Genomic DNA, 18,936 nt, shown 5'->3' on the forward strand with positions numbered 1-18,936 from the left:
TTCAAGGACTTATTTATTGTAAATAGTTATTTAATAAAGAATCTTTATTGAGAACTTGTCCGGTGCATACTCTGAACAGGACACCACAACTGTTACAGATCAAATCTGAGCCCCTTTTAAACTGAAATGAAAGTTCCAATAATTGTCTCTGTTTTCTTCCCACCTAGTGATACAAAGGGCTAGACACCCTTTTTTTCAAGTGGGATGTTCATATCTGGAATCAGACTGTTTACTCCTTGCCTTGGGAGAACCAGCAGTCCCAAAGACATAGTAAAGTATGAGCAGCTTAGCTTAAATTTTCCCACTCTTGGTGATTTAGGTTACCTGGCTGATACACAACTCATGCAAAGGCCTCTTGCAATATGTGGTGGCCAACAGGAGAGTGGTGCCTATAAGTGGGAAAGTATCTAGGAAAGGAAGCTTATAGTAATGAGCCTTCCCTGCTTATTTTGTCAATGAAGTCTAATTATGTCGTTTCCTACAGAAATATAGACTGAATCCATACTCAGATATTAGAACCTATAGAACATCCTTCTTCAGTTACTCAGGTTATTTATTTGAGTTTCAATTAAGATTAGGTTAAACATATATGTTTGCACATATATCTAGAATGTCTAATTACAGCAAAGCTATGAATTTGCCATTAAATCCATGTGGGTATAACCACGTTAGGGAGAGATCATCATGGAGAAAATCTATCTACATGGTTGCTTAGAGTCAAAAATGACTTGATGGCACATAATTAATACATCAGTTACTGGGTCTAACTGATTATGTTCAGAGATATTTTTCCAATGGTCATAAGAAAGACACTTCTCAAGAGTGAGATCAAAATTTAATTTAACAGAATTTAATTTGATTTAATTTGTTATTTAATTCATAATTAAACCAGCTGGGTTTATGGTATGGCACCAGCCGAGATCCCAGGGCAGGGGAGGAGGGGTGGCTGTTTTCATCTGAGAGTCTCTTGTGGCCTTCAGGGGCCCTGCTCCCCAAGTGGCTGACTATGAGACCCTGTTCTTCAAGTTGTGTTCCTGAGAACAGTTGGGAGTGTTGCTGCTGTACCAACCTTCCTGCTGCATGGCAACCTCCCTGCCTGAGCTGCTTGAGGCCATCTCAGGGCTGGCGGTGGAGTTCCCCAGGCTTATGGTTCTGGGGAACTTCAACCTGCCATCCTGGGCATGCCTCAGAGGCAGCTCAGGAGTTCATGGCTACCATGGCAGCCATGGGCCTGTCTCAGATAATTCGAGACCTGACTCGAGACAGTGGCCTCACCCTGGACTTGGTTTTCTTGTCGGAGCAGTGGCAATGTGATCTGAGGGGAGAGTTACAGCTGTTCCCTTTGTCATGGTCAGACCACACCCTGGTGGCCCTGAGATTTTCTTATGCCACCCCCCTCCGCAGGGAGGCAGGACCCATTCTATTGGTCCACCCACGGGGACTGCTGGACCCAGTAGGGTTTCAGAGGGAGCCGGGGGTTATACCTGGTGATCTGCTGCATGGTCCAGCAGAGGCCCTAGCTGCAGCCTGGAATAGGGAGACAGCCAGGGCCTTGGACAGGATTGTGCCTGTGCGGCCTCTCTTGTCTCATCGAACCCGGCACTCCCCATGGTTTACAGAGGAGTTGAGGGTTCTGAAGAGGGTTAAGAGATGCCTAGAGCGCCACTGGAGGAAGTCAAAGACTAAATTTGACCGAACACAGGTAAAAGCCGCCATTAAGGCCTACCTTGTGGTGATAAAGGTGGAGAAATGTCAATATTTCTCCGCTCTTATTGCATCTGCAGAATGCCGCCCAATGGCCCTGTTTAAGATCACTTGATCCCTTTTGGGGAAGGTGAGTTCAGTGACCCTCCTACAGGGCCATGCAGAGGAATTTGCTGAGCATCTGCAGGACAAAATTGCTCAGATCTGCTCCAAGTTGGACTCCAGGTATGAGGCGAAGTCTGGAGAGATACCAGGGGAACAGGCTTACCCAGTTATCTGGGAGCAGTTTGATCCTGTTGGCCACTGAGGAAGTGGACAGGATCCTACGGACAGTAAATGCCACCACATGCCATCTAGACCCATGTCCCTCCTGGCTAGTAAAAGCAGGCTGGGAGGTGGCATGTGGTTGGGTCCATGCGATGGTTAATACATCCTTGGGAGAGGGGGTGTTTCTGGTGACCTTTAAAGAGGCGTTGGTAAACCCCCTCCTCAAGAAGCCATCACTGGACCCTACTGTTCTGGACAATTTTCATCCAGTCTCCCACCTCCCCTTTTTGGGGAAGGTGGTTGAGAAAGTGGTGGCTTTGCAGCTCCAGAGGGTCCTGGAGGAAACAAATTATCTAGACCCCTTTGACTCAGGTTTCAGGCCCGGTTATGGGATGGAAAAAGCATTGGTCATGCTGATGGATGAACTCTGGCAGGAGCGGGATGGAAGCAGTGCATCCATCCTCGCTCTCCTTGATCTGTCAGTGGCCTTCGGTACCATCAACCATGGTATTCTTTTGGGGCGGCTCAGGGAGTTGGGGGTGGGTGGCATAGTCTTACGCTGGTTCACCTCCTTCCTCCAGGGCCGATCCCAGTCAGTGTTGATAGGGGAGGAGAGATCAGCCCCACAGCCCCTTCTTTGTGGTGTGCCACAGGGATCAGTACACTCCCCTCTCCTTTTTTAACATCTACATGAAACTGCTGGGTGAGATCATCTGTCACCATGGGGTGCGGTATCATCAGTATGTTGATGATACTCCAATGTATATCTCCATCCTGGGTGAAGTAAGTGATGCTGTGACTACCCTCTCTGAGTGTCGGGGGGCTGTGGGGGCCTGGATGGGGAACAACAGGCTTCAACTGAACCCCGGTAAGACTGAGTGGCTGTGGGTTAATGGTTCTTCTGTATCTGGGACATTAACATCTCCGGTTCTGGATGGGGTTGCAATGCCCCAGACAGACCTGCTGTGTAACTAGGGGGTCTTCCTGGACTCACGGCTCCTGCTCAAAAAGCAGGTGGCAGCCGTGGCCAGGAGAGCCTTTGTGCAGCTACGTGCTGTGCACCAGTTATGGGCCTTCCTGGACCAGGAGGCCCTTCGAACAGTCACTCATGCCCTTGTTATCTCTCAGATAGACTATTGCAATGCACTCTATATGGGGCTACCCTAGAAAAGTATCCAGAAGCTTCAGCTGGTCCAGAACAGTTGGTCTTTTGTAGCGTCTGGGTATCATTTGTTCCCACCTCTCTGAGCACCAAGGGGAAGTACGTGGTGGCTGTGGAGATCTTCTCCATTTTGGCTTCTGCAGCTGGATTACTGGGCTGTATCATTTCCGCCAAATGCTACATTATTGTTCTGAGGCCTGATCTGAATAGAAAGAAACAACTGATGAAGAAACAAAACTGAATTTTTGCTCCTTTATGCAATAAATCGCCCAGAGGCCTCCGACGGGAGGAGTTGGGCGGGGATAAATTAGGTAGATAGATAGATAGATAGATAGATAGATAGATAGATAGATAGATAGATAGATAGATAGATCATCTACTCTGAGACTTATTCCTCTGGTTAAGAGGCTGTGGTAAGGTTTTTTTATTTATTATATTTTTCCTTCCCATTTTTAAAACCATAAATAAAGATATGAAATTTGCATAATATTTTGGAATGCCATTTTCATAGTGGTTACTTTATTTGTACAGTAAGCTCTTTTATGTCAAAGCACTGCCAGGTGCCAGACTATTGGTTCTGTCATCTTCACCAACCATTCCTCTGTTATAGGTATTGCAAAGCCTTTCCATGTTTGTGCATACAATAATCATGCTGCAGTTACCATATATTAAACTTGTATTGCCAAGCATTGGCCAGGTGTCAGACAATTGGTTCTTTTAGAATCCAGAGACAATAAACAAACCAGTAAGGAAGGAGATTTTAAGCTTTATTTTTACCTCTAGCAGACAGATGCATTTTAAGTTTATTGTCAAAATTAGGCAGATGAAACAGAAACATAAAAGCATAACAGGTAAAAGCACAACATACTCTGTAACGTAATAACCAATCTCCCTTCAGTTGTCAAGAGCCCTCGTGAAATGACAGTGGAGACTCCAGGGTGGCCAAACTAAGGTCGGTGTTGAAGCTCCAAACTCAAGGGACAATACCAGGATCTTCTCAAAGTCCAGTATTAGAACCTCATGACCCTGTTTCTATGTTACTGAGATTGTAGGACCTGACCTTGGCTAAATAATGCACCTGTTCATCAGAAGCCTGGAACGTAGACCAAGAACCTGGGAATGGAGGTCCTCCTACAACTGTATGAAGATTCCTAACTTCTCTTTATTCCTGAGCAACAGAAGAAACAAGCCAGCTAGACATTACTATGGCTCAGGGTGAACTCTAAGCTTCTATAATCTTAATATGAAGGAGAAATTAAAAGATGTCACTATCTCCTCAAAATAGAATGCTCTTCCACATTGCCACGATGAAAAATGCTGTTCCATGACTTTTTTCCAACTGCTTCTCCATCAGTTTCAAGAGGAAAAGCTTTGGTTTTTGTTCATGTTAATCTTTATAATCTCTTAATCACTGCATGTATTTGAATCCAAAATTTCTAGCTGTTTTTGCACATCCACCAGCATGGTAAAATGACCCTTCTTGTTGTTCACGTTTCCAACATAACTCTGAAGTAGTGATAGACATTCTAAATAATTTTTTTTCTGGTGTCATATACAAACGGCACATCATTCTATAAAAATTCTCTTAAAAGATTAAAAAAAATATATCCTTATATTATAAATAAAATTTTTAGCCCAGTTTATCATGCATTCCTTTACTTCTTCTTCTGTTACAAATTTCAATACAAGTTTGTACATTTTAGCAATCACATGTTCAATATTTGTACACAATTCTGTTTCAGAATCACTTACAATATTCAATACCATAAATAGTTTTACCTACTTTAATTCTTTCTGATAACTGTAAATAAGAAAACCATTGACAACTGTGTCCCTCCGCCATCAGTTGTTCCCTCAATTTTATTTTATATTCCCCTTGGCAACGGTCTAGTATGTCACAATTTGTTCAACATTTGTGTATGCCTATTATTTCTTGTCTATAGATGCTTCTTGTGCTGAGAGCCACAAAGGTGTTTTTGAGCAGAGCCCGGATTTCTATCTATTCCATATTCTCAATAACATTATCTAACATAATGATTGTTGAGATCTACGTTAATCTTGCTTTTATCGTGCTACAGATTCGCATGACTCCCAAATTTCAGGTCATGTCCTTCAAACTCTTTGTTGTTTATTCGTTTAGTCGTTTCCGACTCTTCGTGACTTCATGGACCAGCCCACGCCAGAGCTTCCTGTCGGTCGTCAACACCCCCAGCTCCCCCAGGGACGAGTCCGTCACCTCTAGAATATCATCCATCCACCTTGCCCTTGGTCGGCCCCTCTTCTTTTTGCCTTCCACTCTCCCTAGCATCAGCATCTTCTCCAGGGTGTCCTGTCTTCTCATTATGTGGCCAAAGGATTTCAGTTTGGCCTTTAATATCATTCCCTCAAGTGAGCAGTCTGGCTTTATTTCCTGGAGGATGGACTGCTTTGATCTTCTTGCAGTCCAAGGCACTCTCAGAATTTTCCTCCAACACCACAGTTCAAAAGCATCTATCTTCCTTCGCTCAGCCTTCCTTATGGTCCAGCTCTCGCAGCCATATGTTACTACGGGGAACACCATTGCTTTAACTATGCGGACCTTCGTTGTCAGTGTGATGTCTCTGCTCTTAACTATTTTATCGAGATTTGTCATTGCTCTTCTTCCAAGGATTAAGCGTCTTCTGATTTCCTGACTGCAGTCAGCATCTGCAGTAATCTTCGCACCTAGGAATACAAAGTCTTTCACTGCTTCTACATTTTCTCCCTCTATTTGCCAGTTATCAATCAAGCTGGTTGCCATAATCTTGGTTTTTTTGAGGTTTAGCTGCAAACCAGCTTTTGCACTTTCTTCTTTCACCTTCATCATAAGGCTCCTCAGTTCCTCTTCGCTTTCAGCCATCAAAGTGGTATCATCTGCATATCTGAGATTGTTAATGTTTCTTCCAGAGATTTTAACTCCAGCCTTGGATTCCTCAAGGCCAGCTTGTCGCATGATGTGTTCTGCATACAAGTTGAATAGGTAGGGTGAGAGGATACAGCCCTGCCGTACTCCTTTCCCAATCTTAAACCAGTCTGTTGTTCCGTGGTCTGTTCTTACTGTTGCTACTTGGTCGTTATACAGATTCTTCAGGAGGCAGACAAGATGACTTGGTATCCCCATACCACTAAGAACTTGCCACAATTTGTTATGGTCCACACAGTCAAAGGCTTTAGAATAGTCAATAAAACAGAAATAGATGTTTTTCTGAAACTCCCTGGCTTTTTCCATTATCCAGCAGATATTGGCAATTTGGTCCCTAGTTCCTCTGCCTTTTCTAAACCCAGCTTGTACATCTGGCAATTCTCGCTCCATGAACTGCTGAAGTCTCCCTTGCAGGATCTTGAGCATTACCTTACTGGCATGTGAAATGAGTGCCACTGTTCGATAGTTTGAACATTCTTTAGTGTTTCCCTTTTTTGGTATGGGGATATAAGTTGATTTTTTCCAGTCTGATGGCCATTCTTGTGTTTTCCAAATTTGCTGGCATATAGCATGCATTACCTTGACAGCATCATCTTGCAAGATTTTGAACAGTTCAGCTGGGATGCCGTCATCTCCTGTTGCCTTGTTATTAGCAATGCTTCTTAAGGCCCATTCAACCTCACTCTTCCGGATGTCTGGCTCTAGCTCACTGACCACACCATCAAAGCTATCCCCGATATTGTTATCCTTCCTATACAGGTCTTCTGTATATTCTTGCCACCTTTTCTTGATCTCTTCTTCTTCTGTTAGGTCCTTGCCATCTTTGTTTTTGATCATACCCATTTTTGCCTGGAATTTACCTCCGATGTTTCTAATTTTCTGGAAGAGGTCTCTTGTCCTTCCTATTCTATTGTCTTCTTCCACTTCCGCGCATTGCTTGTTTAAAAATAATTCCTTATCTCTTCTGGCTAACCTCTGGAATTTTGCATTTAATTGGGCATATCTCCCCCTATCACTGTTGCCTTTTGCTTTCCTTCTTTCTTGGGCTACTTCTAGTGTCTCAGCAGACAGCCATTTTGCCTTCTTGGTTTTCTCTTTCTTTGGGATATATTTTGTTGCTGCCTCCTGAACAATGCTGCCAACTTCTGTCCAGAGTTCGTCCGGGACCCTATCTACTAAGTCCAGTCCCTTAAATCTATTCTTCACCTCCACTGCATATTCCTTAGGAATATTAGTGAGCTCATATCTAGCTGATCTGTGGGTCTTCCCTAATCTCTTTAGTCTGATCCTAAATTGTGCAAGAAGAAGTTCATGATCTGAACTACAGTCAGCTCCAGGCCTTGTTTTTACCGACTGTACAGATGTCCGCCACCTTTGGCTGCAAAGGATGTAATCAATCTGATTTCGGTGTTGTCCATCTGGTGAAGTCCATGTATAAAGCCGTCTCTTAGGTTGCTGGAAGAGAGTGTTTGTTATGCAGAGTGAATTGTCTTGGCAAAATTCTATCAGCCTATGTCCTGCTTCATTTTGTTCTCCCAGGCCATACTTACCTGTAATTCGAGGTGTCATTTGACTGCCCACCTTAGCATTCCAGTCTCCTGTGATGAAAATAACATCTCTTTGAGGCGTGTTGTCCAGAAGGTGCTGCAGATCCTCATAGAACTGCTCTACTTCAGCTTCTTCAGCATTTGTGGTTGGGGCATATATTTGGATCACTGTGATGTTAGATGGCTTGCCCTGAATTCGAATTGAGATCATTCTGTCGTTTTTTGGGTTGTATCCAAGCACTGCTTTAGCCACTTTACTATTAATTATGAAGGCTACTCCATTTCTTCTGTGGTCCTCTTGTCCACAGTAGTAGATCTGGTGGTCATTTGATGTGAAGTGGCCCATTCCAGTCCATTTCAGTTCACTGACGCCCAGAATGTCTATCTTTAATCTTGACATCTCACCAATAACCACATCCAATTTGCCCTGGCTCATAGATCTTACATTCCAGGTTCCGATGGTGTGTTGATCCTTAGAACATCGGATTCGCCGTTCACCACCAGCACCGTCGGCCGCTAGCCGTCCTTTCGGCTTTGAGCTAGCTGCGTCATCACGTCTGGGGCTAGTTGAGCTCATCCTCTGTTCCTCCCCAGTAGCATTTTGACCATCTTCCGACCTGGGGGTCTCACCTTCCGATGGTATACCGACATATCTCTGGTTGTACTGATCCATTTAGTTTTCACGGCAAGAATACTGGGGTGGGTTGCCATTACCTTCCCCAGGGATCGCATTTAGTCTGACCTCTCTGTCATGACCTTCCCGTCTTGGGTGGCCCTTAACGGTTTAGCTCATGGCATCATTGAGGTGCTCAAGCTCCAGCACCACGACAAGGTAACGATCCTTTGCTGAAGCCTTCAAACTCTAGAGTTTCTAAATGTCTTCTATCTTGTAACAACACCTACTCTTTCACCCAAACCAAACAACCAGCAGCAAAATACAATTTCAGATCTGGTAGACCCAATCCTCCTCGTTCCTTTGCATCTTGCAATACCTTATCTTTAACTTGTGGCATTTTCCCTTGCTGTACAAACTTAGATATACCTTTTTGCCATAATTTCAAATGGCACATCAGTTGCCCAAACAGGTTTTGTCTGAAATGAAAACATCACTCTAGGCAAGACATTCATGTTTATCCAGAAATTCTCTCCAACAATGACAGCTGTAGTCTGTCCCACCTTAACATATCTTTCTAAACATCATTCAATGTCTTGACATAATTATTTTGAAATAACATGCAATTCATATTTGTCGTAGTAATACCCAAATATTTCACTTTTTTCTCAATCTTAAAGCCCACTTTCTTCATCTGTTTGGTTTGAACCAGTATTTTCATGTTTTCTTAACATCTTTGTCTTCTGATTATTAATCTTAAGACCTGCTAGTCTATCAAATTATTTTAATTTTCCCATTAATATTTTTATTTTTTATTTATTTATTATCCCGCCTTTATTATTTTTATAAGTAACTCATGGCAGCGAACATACCTAATACTTCTTCCTCTTCCTGTTTTCCTCACAACAACAACCCTGTGAGGTGAGTTGGGCTGAGAGAGAGGGATGGGCCCAAGGTCACCCAGCTGGCTATGTTTCTATTCCCTCTCGTGCAAAACCAACACCAAATCATCAGCAAATGTCCTGAAGTTCATGTTTCATCTTTACTCCCACAATTCTCTCATCTTGTCTTATATCTCTGTTTAATATTTCAAGAACTTAAATGAACAGGAGAAAAGACGATGGCCGTTCCTGTCTTGTCACTTTTTGTATCTCACAAAAAGTGGTAAACCTCCATTGACAATTATATCTGCCTCTGTGATGGATAAATCAAGCTTACCCATTCAATAAAATTCTCCCCAAAATTCATATTTTGCAAACATCAAACAGGTAGGCCCAGGTCAAATCATCAAAGGCCTTCTCTGTGTCTAAGAAAGCTTCCTAGGGCTGTGAGAGGGAGACTGTCCAGGGTCATCCAGCTAGCTTCATCTCCAAGGTGGGACTAGAACTCAAGGTCTACTGGTTTCTACCCTGCTTGTGGTGCCTTAACAACACCACAAAACCGGTTCTTGACCGATCCTTAATGACTCCCAAGACAAGGATGAAACTGGACATATAGTGCCTTGCAGTGGTCAGTAGCAAACTGTTTTCAGGATATTGCTCCCTGCCAATGTTTGCAATCACCAATGTACCCTTTGCTTCCTATGCCATCAGTAACATATCAAGTAACTAATTTAGGTTGGGATAGCCAAAAGAAAAAGAGGAAGAGGACGAGGACGAAGAAAATCCAGTGTGTGATTCATATTTCATGGTAGATATTTCCATTTGTAATTAGCCTTTTTTTTTTTTCAACTGGAAGATTTGTACCATTCTATTAATTCTCAATTCTCCATTCGGAGATGCCACCTTTGCAAATTCAAGAAGGATCTGACCTTTTATACGTTTCTCATTTTTTTTTTTTTTCAGTTTCGAATATTTTGCCTTTAGTTACAGGATTCAATTGTCAACGCATTTCATAATTGGCCATAACTGCTTTTTTTTTTTTTTAATGACATATTCCTCAGCCACATCACACTGAAAGGTTCCCCAACCATGGGGTGATTTGCCCAATCATTATAGAATTATTCATTATTTCCTCCATGTGTCATGACCCTGTTGCAAGGCACAAAGAGCCTCACAACGTGGATCTTGATCATTAAGAAAGAGAGGAAGGAGATAATTCAATCAGCGCTTAAACCAAGCACCCAAAGCACCCACACCCATGGAATCATATGCAGCTGAATAGAAGGACTTCAGATAAGCAGCGATAAACCTCACCTGGTGCCCTGGAGGAGACACCTGAACCAAGAGGACAAAGACAGCACCTGGGAAAACGCCCACACAGCCATCAAGAAACCCATCAAGGGGGATTGGGGACAATGAAGGGTGGAGGAGCACGGGACCCCACAAGAGGGTATAAACAGGGCACCTCACCACCGCACCCCCGTTCCCGTTTTTCTCTCTGTCAGTACCGTTTCAATAAACTGGAAATCCTTAATCACTATTAAGTGAGTCCGTGTCTTATTCGGAGCGAGGCTGACCCTGACATAAAAACGGGAACCCACAAAAAAATTTTTACCTAGCACAAATCCAACCAGCTTGTGAGGGACCAGCTAGGTATGAAGAACCATGGAGCACGGCAACGCAACCACTCGGAACCCGGCGGAGAGGCTCCCCTCCCCTCAGGAGGGATGTGCCTGAGGTCCCGGCAGCGCAACGCCCAGGTAAGTATGGGATCCAGCTTGGAGGAAGAGGAGTGGGGGGGGAACACCCAGGCAACCCGTGGCCAGCGGGCCGTGGGAAATGAGATGGGGGGATCCCCTCTAGGTTCGCCCCAGACCCCGGTGGGACCAAAGTACGGACTGTCATCCACGACAGCCGGAGGCGAGAATGAGTGGAGAGCCGAGCGCACCGGCGGGAGTCTGCAGACAGTGGCGAGGCTGGACGTGCTGGAGGAGGGGGTGCAAGCGGTATGGCTGCTGCTCCAGCAGCTGACGGCGGCGCAGGAACCCGGCGGTGGCAGCATCATGGAGGCGCACCCGGACGAGACATGGGGGACCCCTCAAAACTCTCCTTTTTCTTGACAAATGCGAGATACTACCTCGAAGAATGGGGTCCCTGTTTCAGGACTGAAAGGGGCAAAGTCAATGCCCTTGCCATAAAACTAAAAGGACGGGCCGCTGATTGGTACATCCAATTGTGCCAATCAGGCACCCGGGTGCTGCAGGACAGCACAGAATTCCTTCGAGCACTGGAACTGCACCTCAGGGACCCCCTGGAGCAAGAAAGAGCAAAAATGACTCTGAAAACTCTAGGGCAAGGACAGCGCTCCATGGCAGAGTATGCCATGGAGTTCCAAGCCCTAGCCGGAAAAGTGGAAGCCTGGTCTCAATCAACCCTGATTGAGAAATTCAAAGAAGGACTTAACTTGAACATGCTCCGGTGTGCACTCTGTCACAACAACCCCAACTCCCTGACCGAGTGGATACGGCTGGCAGGGGAAGCAGAGGACACCCACGACATGTTCCACCAAGCCCAGAGGGAAGCACAGCAGGCGGAGGCAGTGAGACCATCATGGACAGCTGCAAGGCCGGGGAAGGCGAGATCCCAACCATGGAAGGAGGAACGGGACCGGCGCTTCGCTAAAGGGCAGTGCTTCACGTGCGGCAGGGATGATCATAAGGCGGCAGCCTGCCCCAAAGAGACACCCAGAGAGAGCACGCGGAGGGCACCAGCCGCACCAACCCCAGCACCAAGAAAGCAACCAGCAGCAAGGGGGGAGTATCGAGCCAGACATTTCCCCTACAGCTCAGAGGAGGAGGGAAGCAATCCCGACGAGCCGATGCGAAACGCCAGCCACCTGGCCTAATGGGCGCCAAAGGACAGGTGGAGAAGAGGAACAGGTGCACCGACAGAGGGGTGAGTGAAGAATGCCCCACCGTCTACGTCCGTGTCACCCTCACCCATGGGGAAAAGACTGAAAAGGTCTGGGCACTGATTGACTCTGGGTGCTCTAAAAGCTTAATGCATCCAGACCTGGTAGCCATGCTTAACCTCCGCTGCTATCCACTTCAGCACCATTTGGTGTTTACTCAGCTTGATGGATCAGCAGCAGGAGGGGGCCCGGTCATCCAATACACTGGCGAAACCGCACTACGGCTCGGCAGCCACGAGGAAAAATTGGCTTTCATCGTGCACTGGTGGGGCAACCCCTACTGATACTAAGGATCCCATGGCTCGTGCAGCAAAACCCAGCCATCAACTGGAAAACCAGAGAGATCAAGTTTGCTGACGGGTGCTACCCAGCACCCACAGGGGACAGGGTCCCCCGGGCAGCAATGGGAAGGGCAATGATGACCTCAGAGCACAGAGCGACGGTGTTGCCGGACAGCCTGCCACCAAACTACGCAGACTTTGCAGACGTTTTCTGCGAGAAGGAAGTGGACAGACTCCCCCCTCACAGAAAAACAGACTGCTCCATCAAACTGGTCCCGGGGGTGCCTCTACCCAAACCCAAAATATACGCCATGACCCCGAGGGAGCTGGCAGCGTTAAGGGACTTTATAGATAAGAACTTGGCAAGGGGTTTTATCGAGCCTGCAAACTCCCCAGTAGGAGCGCCGGTCCTCTTTCGCGAGAAAAAGGACGGGTCACTGCGGCTCTGCACAGATTACTGGGGCCTGAATGCAGCATCTGTATCCAATAAAAGCCCACTGCCCCTAATAAAGGACATATTGTCCCACCTGGCAAAGGGCAAGGTATTCTCTAAACTAGACCTAAGGGAAGCCTCTTACCGCATAAGGATACGGGAGGGGAATGAGTGGAAAATGGCCTTCAACTGCCCATTGGGGTCATTTCAATACAAGGTGCTCCCTTTTGGACTGGCAGGGGCACCGGGTGTATTTATGCAATCAATCAACGAGGTCCTGCGTGACCACCCTTTTAAGGGGGTGCTGGTTTACCTCGATGATGGGCTAATATACACTGAAACAGAGAGTGAGCACGAACGGTTGTTAAGGGAAGTGCTCAAGAAACTTCGCAAGGCAGAACTGTTTGCCAAGCTCTCCAAGTGCGAGTTTCACAAACAACAAATTGACTATTTAGGGTACAGGATTTCGGAAAAAGGGATTGAAATGGACCCGAGCAAGGTCCAACCAATACTTGCATGGGAGCGCCCACGCACGAGGAGACAACTTCAAAGTTTCCTCGGTTTCACGAATTTTTACCGGGGGTTCATCCTGGGGCTGGCAGAGATTGTAGGGCCCCTGACCAACCTCCTAAAGACCAAGGGCTTGGGGGACACTCGCAAATCGAGAAACCCGGGGGCGGTGCTAAACTGGACAGCTGACTGCCAAATGGCGTTTGAGAGACTAAAAAACCTGTTCACAGCTGAGCCAGTATTACAACACCAAGCCTTTCGTGGTGCAGGTAGACGCCTCCGACTTCTCCATCGGAGCTCTCCTATTCCAAAGGGACTCTGACAACCAGCTGAAACCCTGCGCGTACCTCTCCCGCAAATTCTCCGAAACGGAGCGGAGATGGCACGGATGGGAAAAGGAGGTGTTTGCAGTGAAAGCAGCTCTGGAAACGTGGAGGCACCTGCTGGAAGGGGCAGCCTGCACCTTCGAGGTCTGGACAGACCACAAGAACCTGGAGGCTCTCAGCACGCCTAAATGCCTCAGCCCGAAGCAGGTGTGCTGGGCACAGTTCTTCAGCCGGTTCAATTTCACGCTGAAATTTAGACCAGGCAGGAAGAACTTCCTGGCGGATGCCCTCTCCCGACGGCCACAGGATGACACGCAAGCCTCAGACATCGTGGGGACAGTTTGGACCAACAAACAACTGGGCTGCCCATCTGTCACGTGCAGCCAGATGAGGAATCAGCGCACGCCAGCACGAATACAAGAAAATGAATGGAGCCACTGTTCAATTTCACCCAACTGGCAACAAAGACTCGCACAAGCATTACAAACAGATACATGGTTACAAAACAACCGACACCTTGTATCTATCAAGGACAGCCTAGCCTGGAAAGAGAAAGCCTTGTACGTACCAGAGTCACTGTGGGGGAAAGTTTTAAACCGATCACACAATGACAAAACTGCGGGACATTTTGGGTTCGTAAAAACCCTACACTTAACAAGACGACAATTTTGGTGGCCAACCCTAAGAAAAGACATTAAAGACTATGTCGCCACCTGTCCCACATGTGCCACCTCCAAACGGAAGGGGGGGAAACCTCAAGGGCTGCTGCAGCCAGTAGCCAGCCCCTCTCACCCCTGGGAAGAAATTTCCATGGTCTTTATTGGAGACCTCCCACCCAGCCAAAGGAAAACAGTCATCTGGGTGGTAAAAGACTACTTTTCAAAACAGGCACACTTTATCCCTTGCGCGACCATCCCCACCGCGCAACAACTGGCATGCCTGTTCCTGACACACATATACAGGTTCCACGACACCTCAGTTGGTGACCGATAGGGGCACACAGTTCACGTCAAAATTTTGGAGGGAATTTTTAAAACTCATTGGCACCAAACAGGCACTGTCCACTGCGTGGCATCCACACACAGACGGATCTACGGAGATCCTAAACTCAACCCTTGAACAGTTCCTGAGGACATTCATAAATTACCAACAGGACAACTGGGTGGACCTTCTACCCTTTGCAGAGGTAGCCTACAACAATGCAGTGCACCAGAGCACTGGCCACACCCCATTTAAGGTGGTCTATGGAAGGGACTTTGTGCCAATACCAGAACTACCTCAACCTGATGCCCCACCCTGCTCACCAGACGACTGGGTGGCACAACTGGCAAAAACCTGGCCAATCATCCAAACAGCCCTAGCAGACGCACAAACCACGTACAAGAAATATGCGGACAATCACAGGGCGGAGGCACCGAACTACAAAGTGGGAGATAGGGTCTACCTCTCCACTAAGTTCATAAAAACCTCGCAACCCTCAAAGAAACTGGCACCAAAATTCATCGGACCTTTCAAAATCACAGAGGTAATCAATCTGGTGACATTCAAACTGGTACTGCCACACAATCTACGACGGATCCATCCGGTATTCCACTGTGCCTTGCTGAAACCAACAAGTCCATCCAAATGGCACGCGGAAGACCCACCACCCCCACCCATCATGATTGATGAATAACAGCATTTTGAGGTACAGGAGATACTGGACTCAAGAAGGCAAAGGGGTACTCTACAATACCTCGTTAAATGGAAGCATTTCCCACACCCAGAGTGGGTCCAGGCACAACATGTCTTAGCAAAACAACTGACTAGACATTTCCACAAGGCATACCCAGAGAAACCAGCACCCTAAAGACATCTTCGGGGGACAGCATGTCATGACCCCGTTGCAAGGCACAAAGAGCCTCACAACGTGGATCATGATCATTAAGAGAGAGAGGAAGGAGATATTTAAATCAGTGCTTAAACCAAGCACCCAAAGCACCCACACCCATGGAATCATATGCAGCTGAATAGAAGGACTTCAGATAAGCAACGATAAGCCGCACCTGGTGCCCTGGAGGACACACCTGACCCAAGAGGACAAGGACAGCCACTGGGAAAATGCCCACACAGCCATCAAGAAACCCATCAAGGGGGATTGGGGACAATGAAGGGTGGAGGAGCACGGGACCCCGCAAGAGGGTATAAACAGGGCACCTCACCACCGCACCCCCGTTCCCGTTTTTATCTCTGTCAGCACTGTTTCAATAAACCGCAAAAATCCTTAAGCCCTATTAAGTGAGTCCATGTCTTATTCGGAGCGAGGCTGACCCTGACACATGTCCCTAAGGAGATTCAGGAGACAGAACTTAACAATGAATGAAAATAATATTATATATTTTCTCTTCTCTGTGCATGATGAGGCTGGAGAAATACCATTCTTTCAGTCACACTCTTCACAGAGTATGTTTCAGCCAAAAGAATGATTGTTCTGCACAATGATTTTATTCCTTCCAAACAAATTAATGTGACTGCCTCATATCAAATGCTCTATTCCTCTTGGAAAGTGTACTGTGGGAAAAAGAGAAATGAGAAAGAGTTAGGGTGGTGGAGATAGGGTAGAGAGTAAAATCAAGATCAGTTCCACTGTCTTCAGGTCACACTTTGAAAATCCTTTGATAATTTCATCATATATGTCCCCACACCTCACCTCTGATGACGGCAGATTTAAATGTGCAAAAGGGAGTGGACTCTACTAGCCCAGCACTCCCTTGGAAATAGAGTTTTTTACCCTCTCGGCTGGGATGGTTTCCTCTCTTCTTTCCTCAAAATACAGCTCTTTAAATGGTTTGATGAGTCCAATTAATACCTAATTAAACTTTCTCTACTGGACAGAAAATAAATATTAAAAATAGGAACAAGGGTATGTAATTCCATTTCATTATTAAGAAAGAGCAGTTGATTATGAAGAAGGCTTTACACTTAGACACATATGTTCTGTTTTCACCTTATTACTTTTATCAAGTCACATATGGCTCTGCTCCAGTGATAGATGACAGCAGCCAGGCTATTTTCTTGCACCAGGCATTTCCAAATGAAGATCTTCAATTTAAGGGGATGACCCAATTGTTGCTACATTTCCAGTGGATATGGATTGGGCTGATTGTCCAAGGTTCTAGGAGAAGAGACAAATTTCTGCAGAATAAGCTTGCTATATTTTCTCAGAAAGGTATTTGCTTTGACTTTGTGGAAGAGTTAGCAAAGGTTTCTGTTTCTAATGACCTTGCAGGTACAGCTACACACTATACAAAAGTTTACAATGTTATTATGACAAGTAATGCCAATGCTGTGGTTATCTATTGTGAAAACCAGGACATGGTCATTTTGAGAATGTTGCCCTATATTTCAGACATTGAGAACACAACAGTGAAGGGAAAAGACAAAATTTGGATAATGCCAGCCCAGATGGAGTTCTCATCTGTTCCCTTTCAAAGGTATCGAACTATGGATTTCATCCATGGGTCTCTGTCTTTTCAAGTTGCCTCAAAGGAGGTCTTGGGCTTCAAGAGATTTCTTCAGATGAGAAAACTTGCTTCTGCAGAGGAAGACAGTTTGATGAGAGTGTTCTGGGAAGGTGCATTTGAATGTTCTTTCTCCAATGCCATCTTAGAGGGGAATGCTGAGAAGGAATGCACTGGTGAGGAGTCCCTGGAGACCCTTCCTAAGACCGGTTTTTATACTGTTATGACTGGTCAGAGTTACAGTGTCTACAATGCAGTCCTTGCTGTGGCACATGCTTTGCAGGCCATGCTTTTATCCAAATACAAACTCAAGGCAAGAGAATATGGCTCAAAACTAAAGAGGTTGGATCAATATATGTGGCAGGTAACGGAGGGATTAATCCCTATACCCTGCAAAGTAAGAACCACTAATAAACCAGATACTTGCTAGTTATATCGAATAGGGTGTGACTGGTATGGTAGCGCAGCAAAAGAAGGTTATTTTTTCTAAGTTTTATGAAGTGCATTTTACTTCAATATGTTGTGCAAAACATACAGAAAACAGGAGGAGGCGGCATTACTTTGGAAGCCAATGCCAAAGGCAAAAGAATAGAACAAGGTCAGAAGAGGCAACCCGGCAATTGAGCTGCCCAGAGTCACTGGCTGTTGGGTAGCATATACAAGTATTTGTTAGCAGTATTATTGAGGTTGAGGAGGAATTTGCTGAGAGATGGCAATAAAGATGTGGTGGGGATGCATGCAGAAAAGGGGTGAACATGTGGGCAGTGATAATGAGAAAGAGAATGTTGGGACTGAGGAAGACGAGGTAGATGGACCACAACAGAAGGACTCTTTAACTTGAAAGTGGGAGATGGTGGCAGGGAAAAATGTTTGTTGGACATGTTTTGGAGACCCCAGAGGAAAAAACAAACTGAACCTTCTGCTTAGACCTCACCCATGGACAATGATCCAAGCTTCTATAAGTGGTATGCAGGCTGCACAATGAATAACAGGCCTTCACAAACATCAGAAATAGATAAGTCCCTTCTTGCTTTGTTTGAGCATTAGAGTCATTGCCTGATTCAGAATTATGAGATGTTTTTCTGTTTTTTTTTCTTAACTGAAGGGAAAAAATGTGATAACAGGATAGATTGATTTAAAGTCAATTCTTTTAGTCATTAGATCCATCCTGTCCAGACATGCAAATCCCTTATTTCAATTTATACAACTGGAAAAGGCTTTTTCTTCCTATGATCTTGGGGTGGCTCCTGTGAAACTGACCTTTCCACTGGACAAGACCTCTGGAAGAAAGGCTTGTGATCAGGGTCTCATGCTGGGTTTTACTTGCAACACCACCCGTTTGAGCTGACTGCTACAACTTCGGTGGATGAAATTATTCCAAACAACTTTATCCAGATGAGGATGTTGCCTTTTGATAGAGACCTTTAATGCTGATTCACATTCATAGGCATGGGAATTTGGAAAGGATCTTTAGCCATCGCTTCTGAACAATCCATATTCTATAATACATCAGATTCTTTCTACATATTCTCATCACTTCTTTTCATTTACTTCATAAATACCTGAGAACTGTTTCATTTAACAACAGTGCTGGGGAAAAGGTTTTCTTTGATCAAAATGGGGAAATAGCAGCTGGCTTTGATGTCATGAACTGGGTCACTTTCCCCAACCAATCCTTCCATCGAGTCAAAGTTGGGAAGGTAGATCCATTTGTTCCCCCAAACAAGCTGCTCTCCATTTCTGCAGAGAACATGATCTGGCCCGCTATGTTCAACCAGGTAAGTTCTGAACTAATTACAA

General features: G+C 45.6%; 1 protein-coding gene across 1 annotated transcript in view; it reads left to right on the forward strand.

The window, feature by feature from the left end:
• The first annotated feature begins 10,959 nt into the window (after positions 1-10,959).
• The window catches only part of LOC134497012 (vomeronasal type-2 receptor 26-like), a 32,381-nt gene continuing 24,404 nt past the window's right edge, over positions 10,960-18,936 (forward strand). The window contains exon 1 of the mRNA XM_063302727.1: positions 10,960-11,121. Within this exon, the coding sequence (XP_063158797.1) occupies positions 10,960-11,121 (162 nt within the window). The remainder of the gene's footprint in view (positions 11,122-18,936) is intronic.

Source organism: Candoia aspera, chromosome 4, assembly GCF_035149785.1.
Source record: "Candoia aspera isolate rCanAsp1 chromosome 4, rCanAsp1.hap2, whole genome shotgun sequence".
Lineage (NCBI taxonomy): Eukaryota > Metazoa > Chordata > Lepidosauria > Squamata > Boidae > Candoia > Candoia aspera.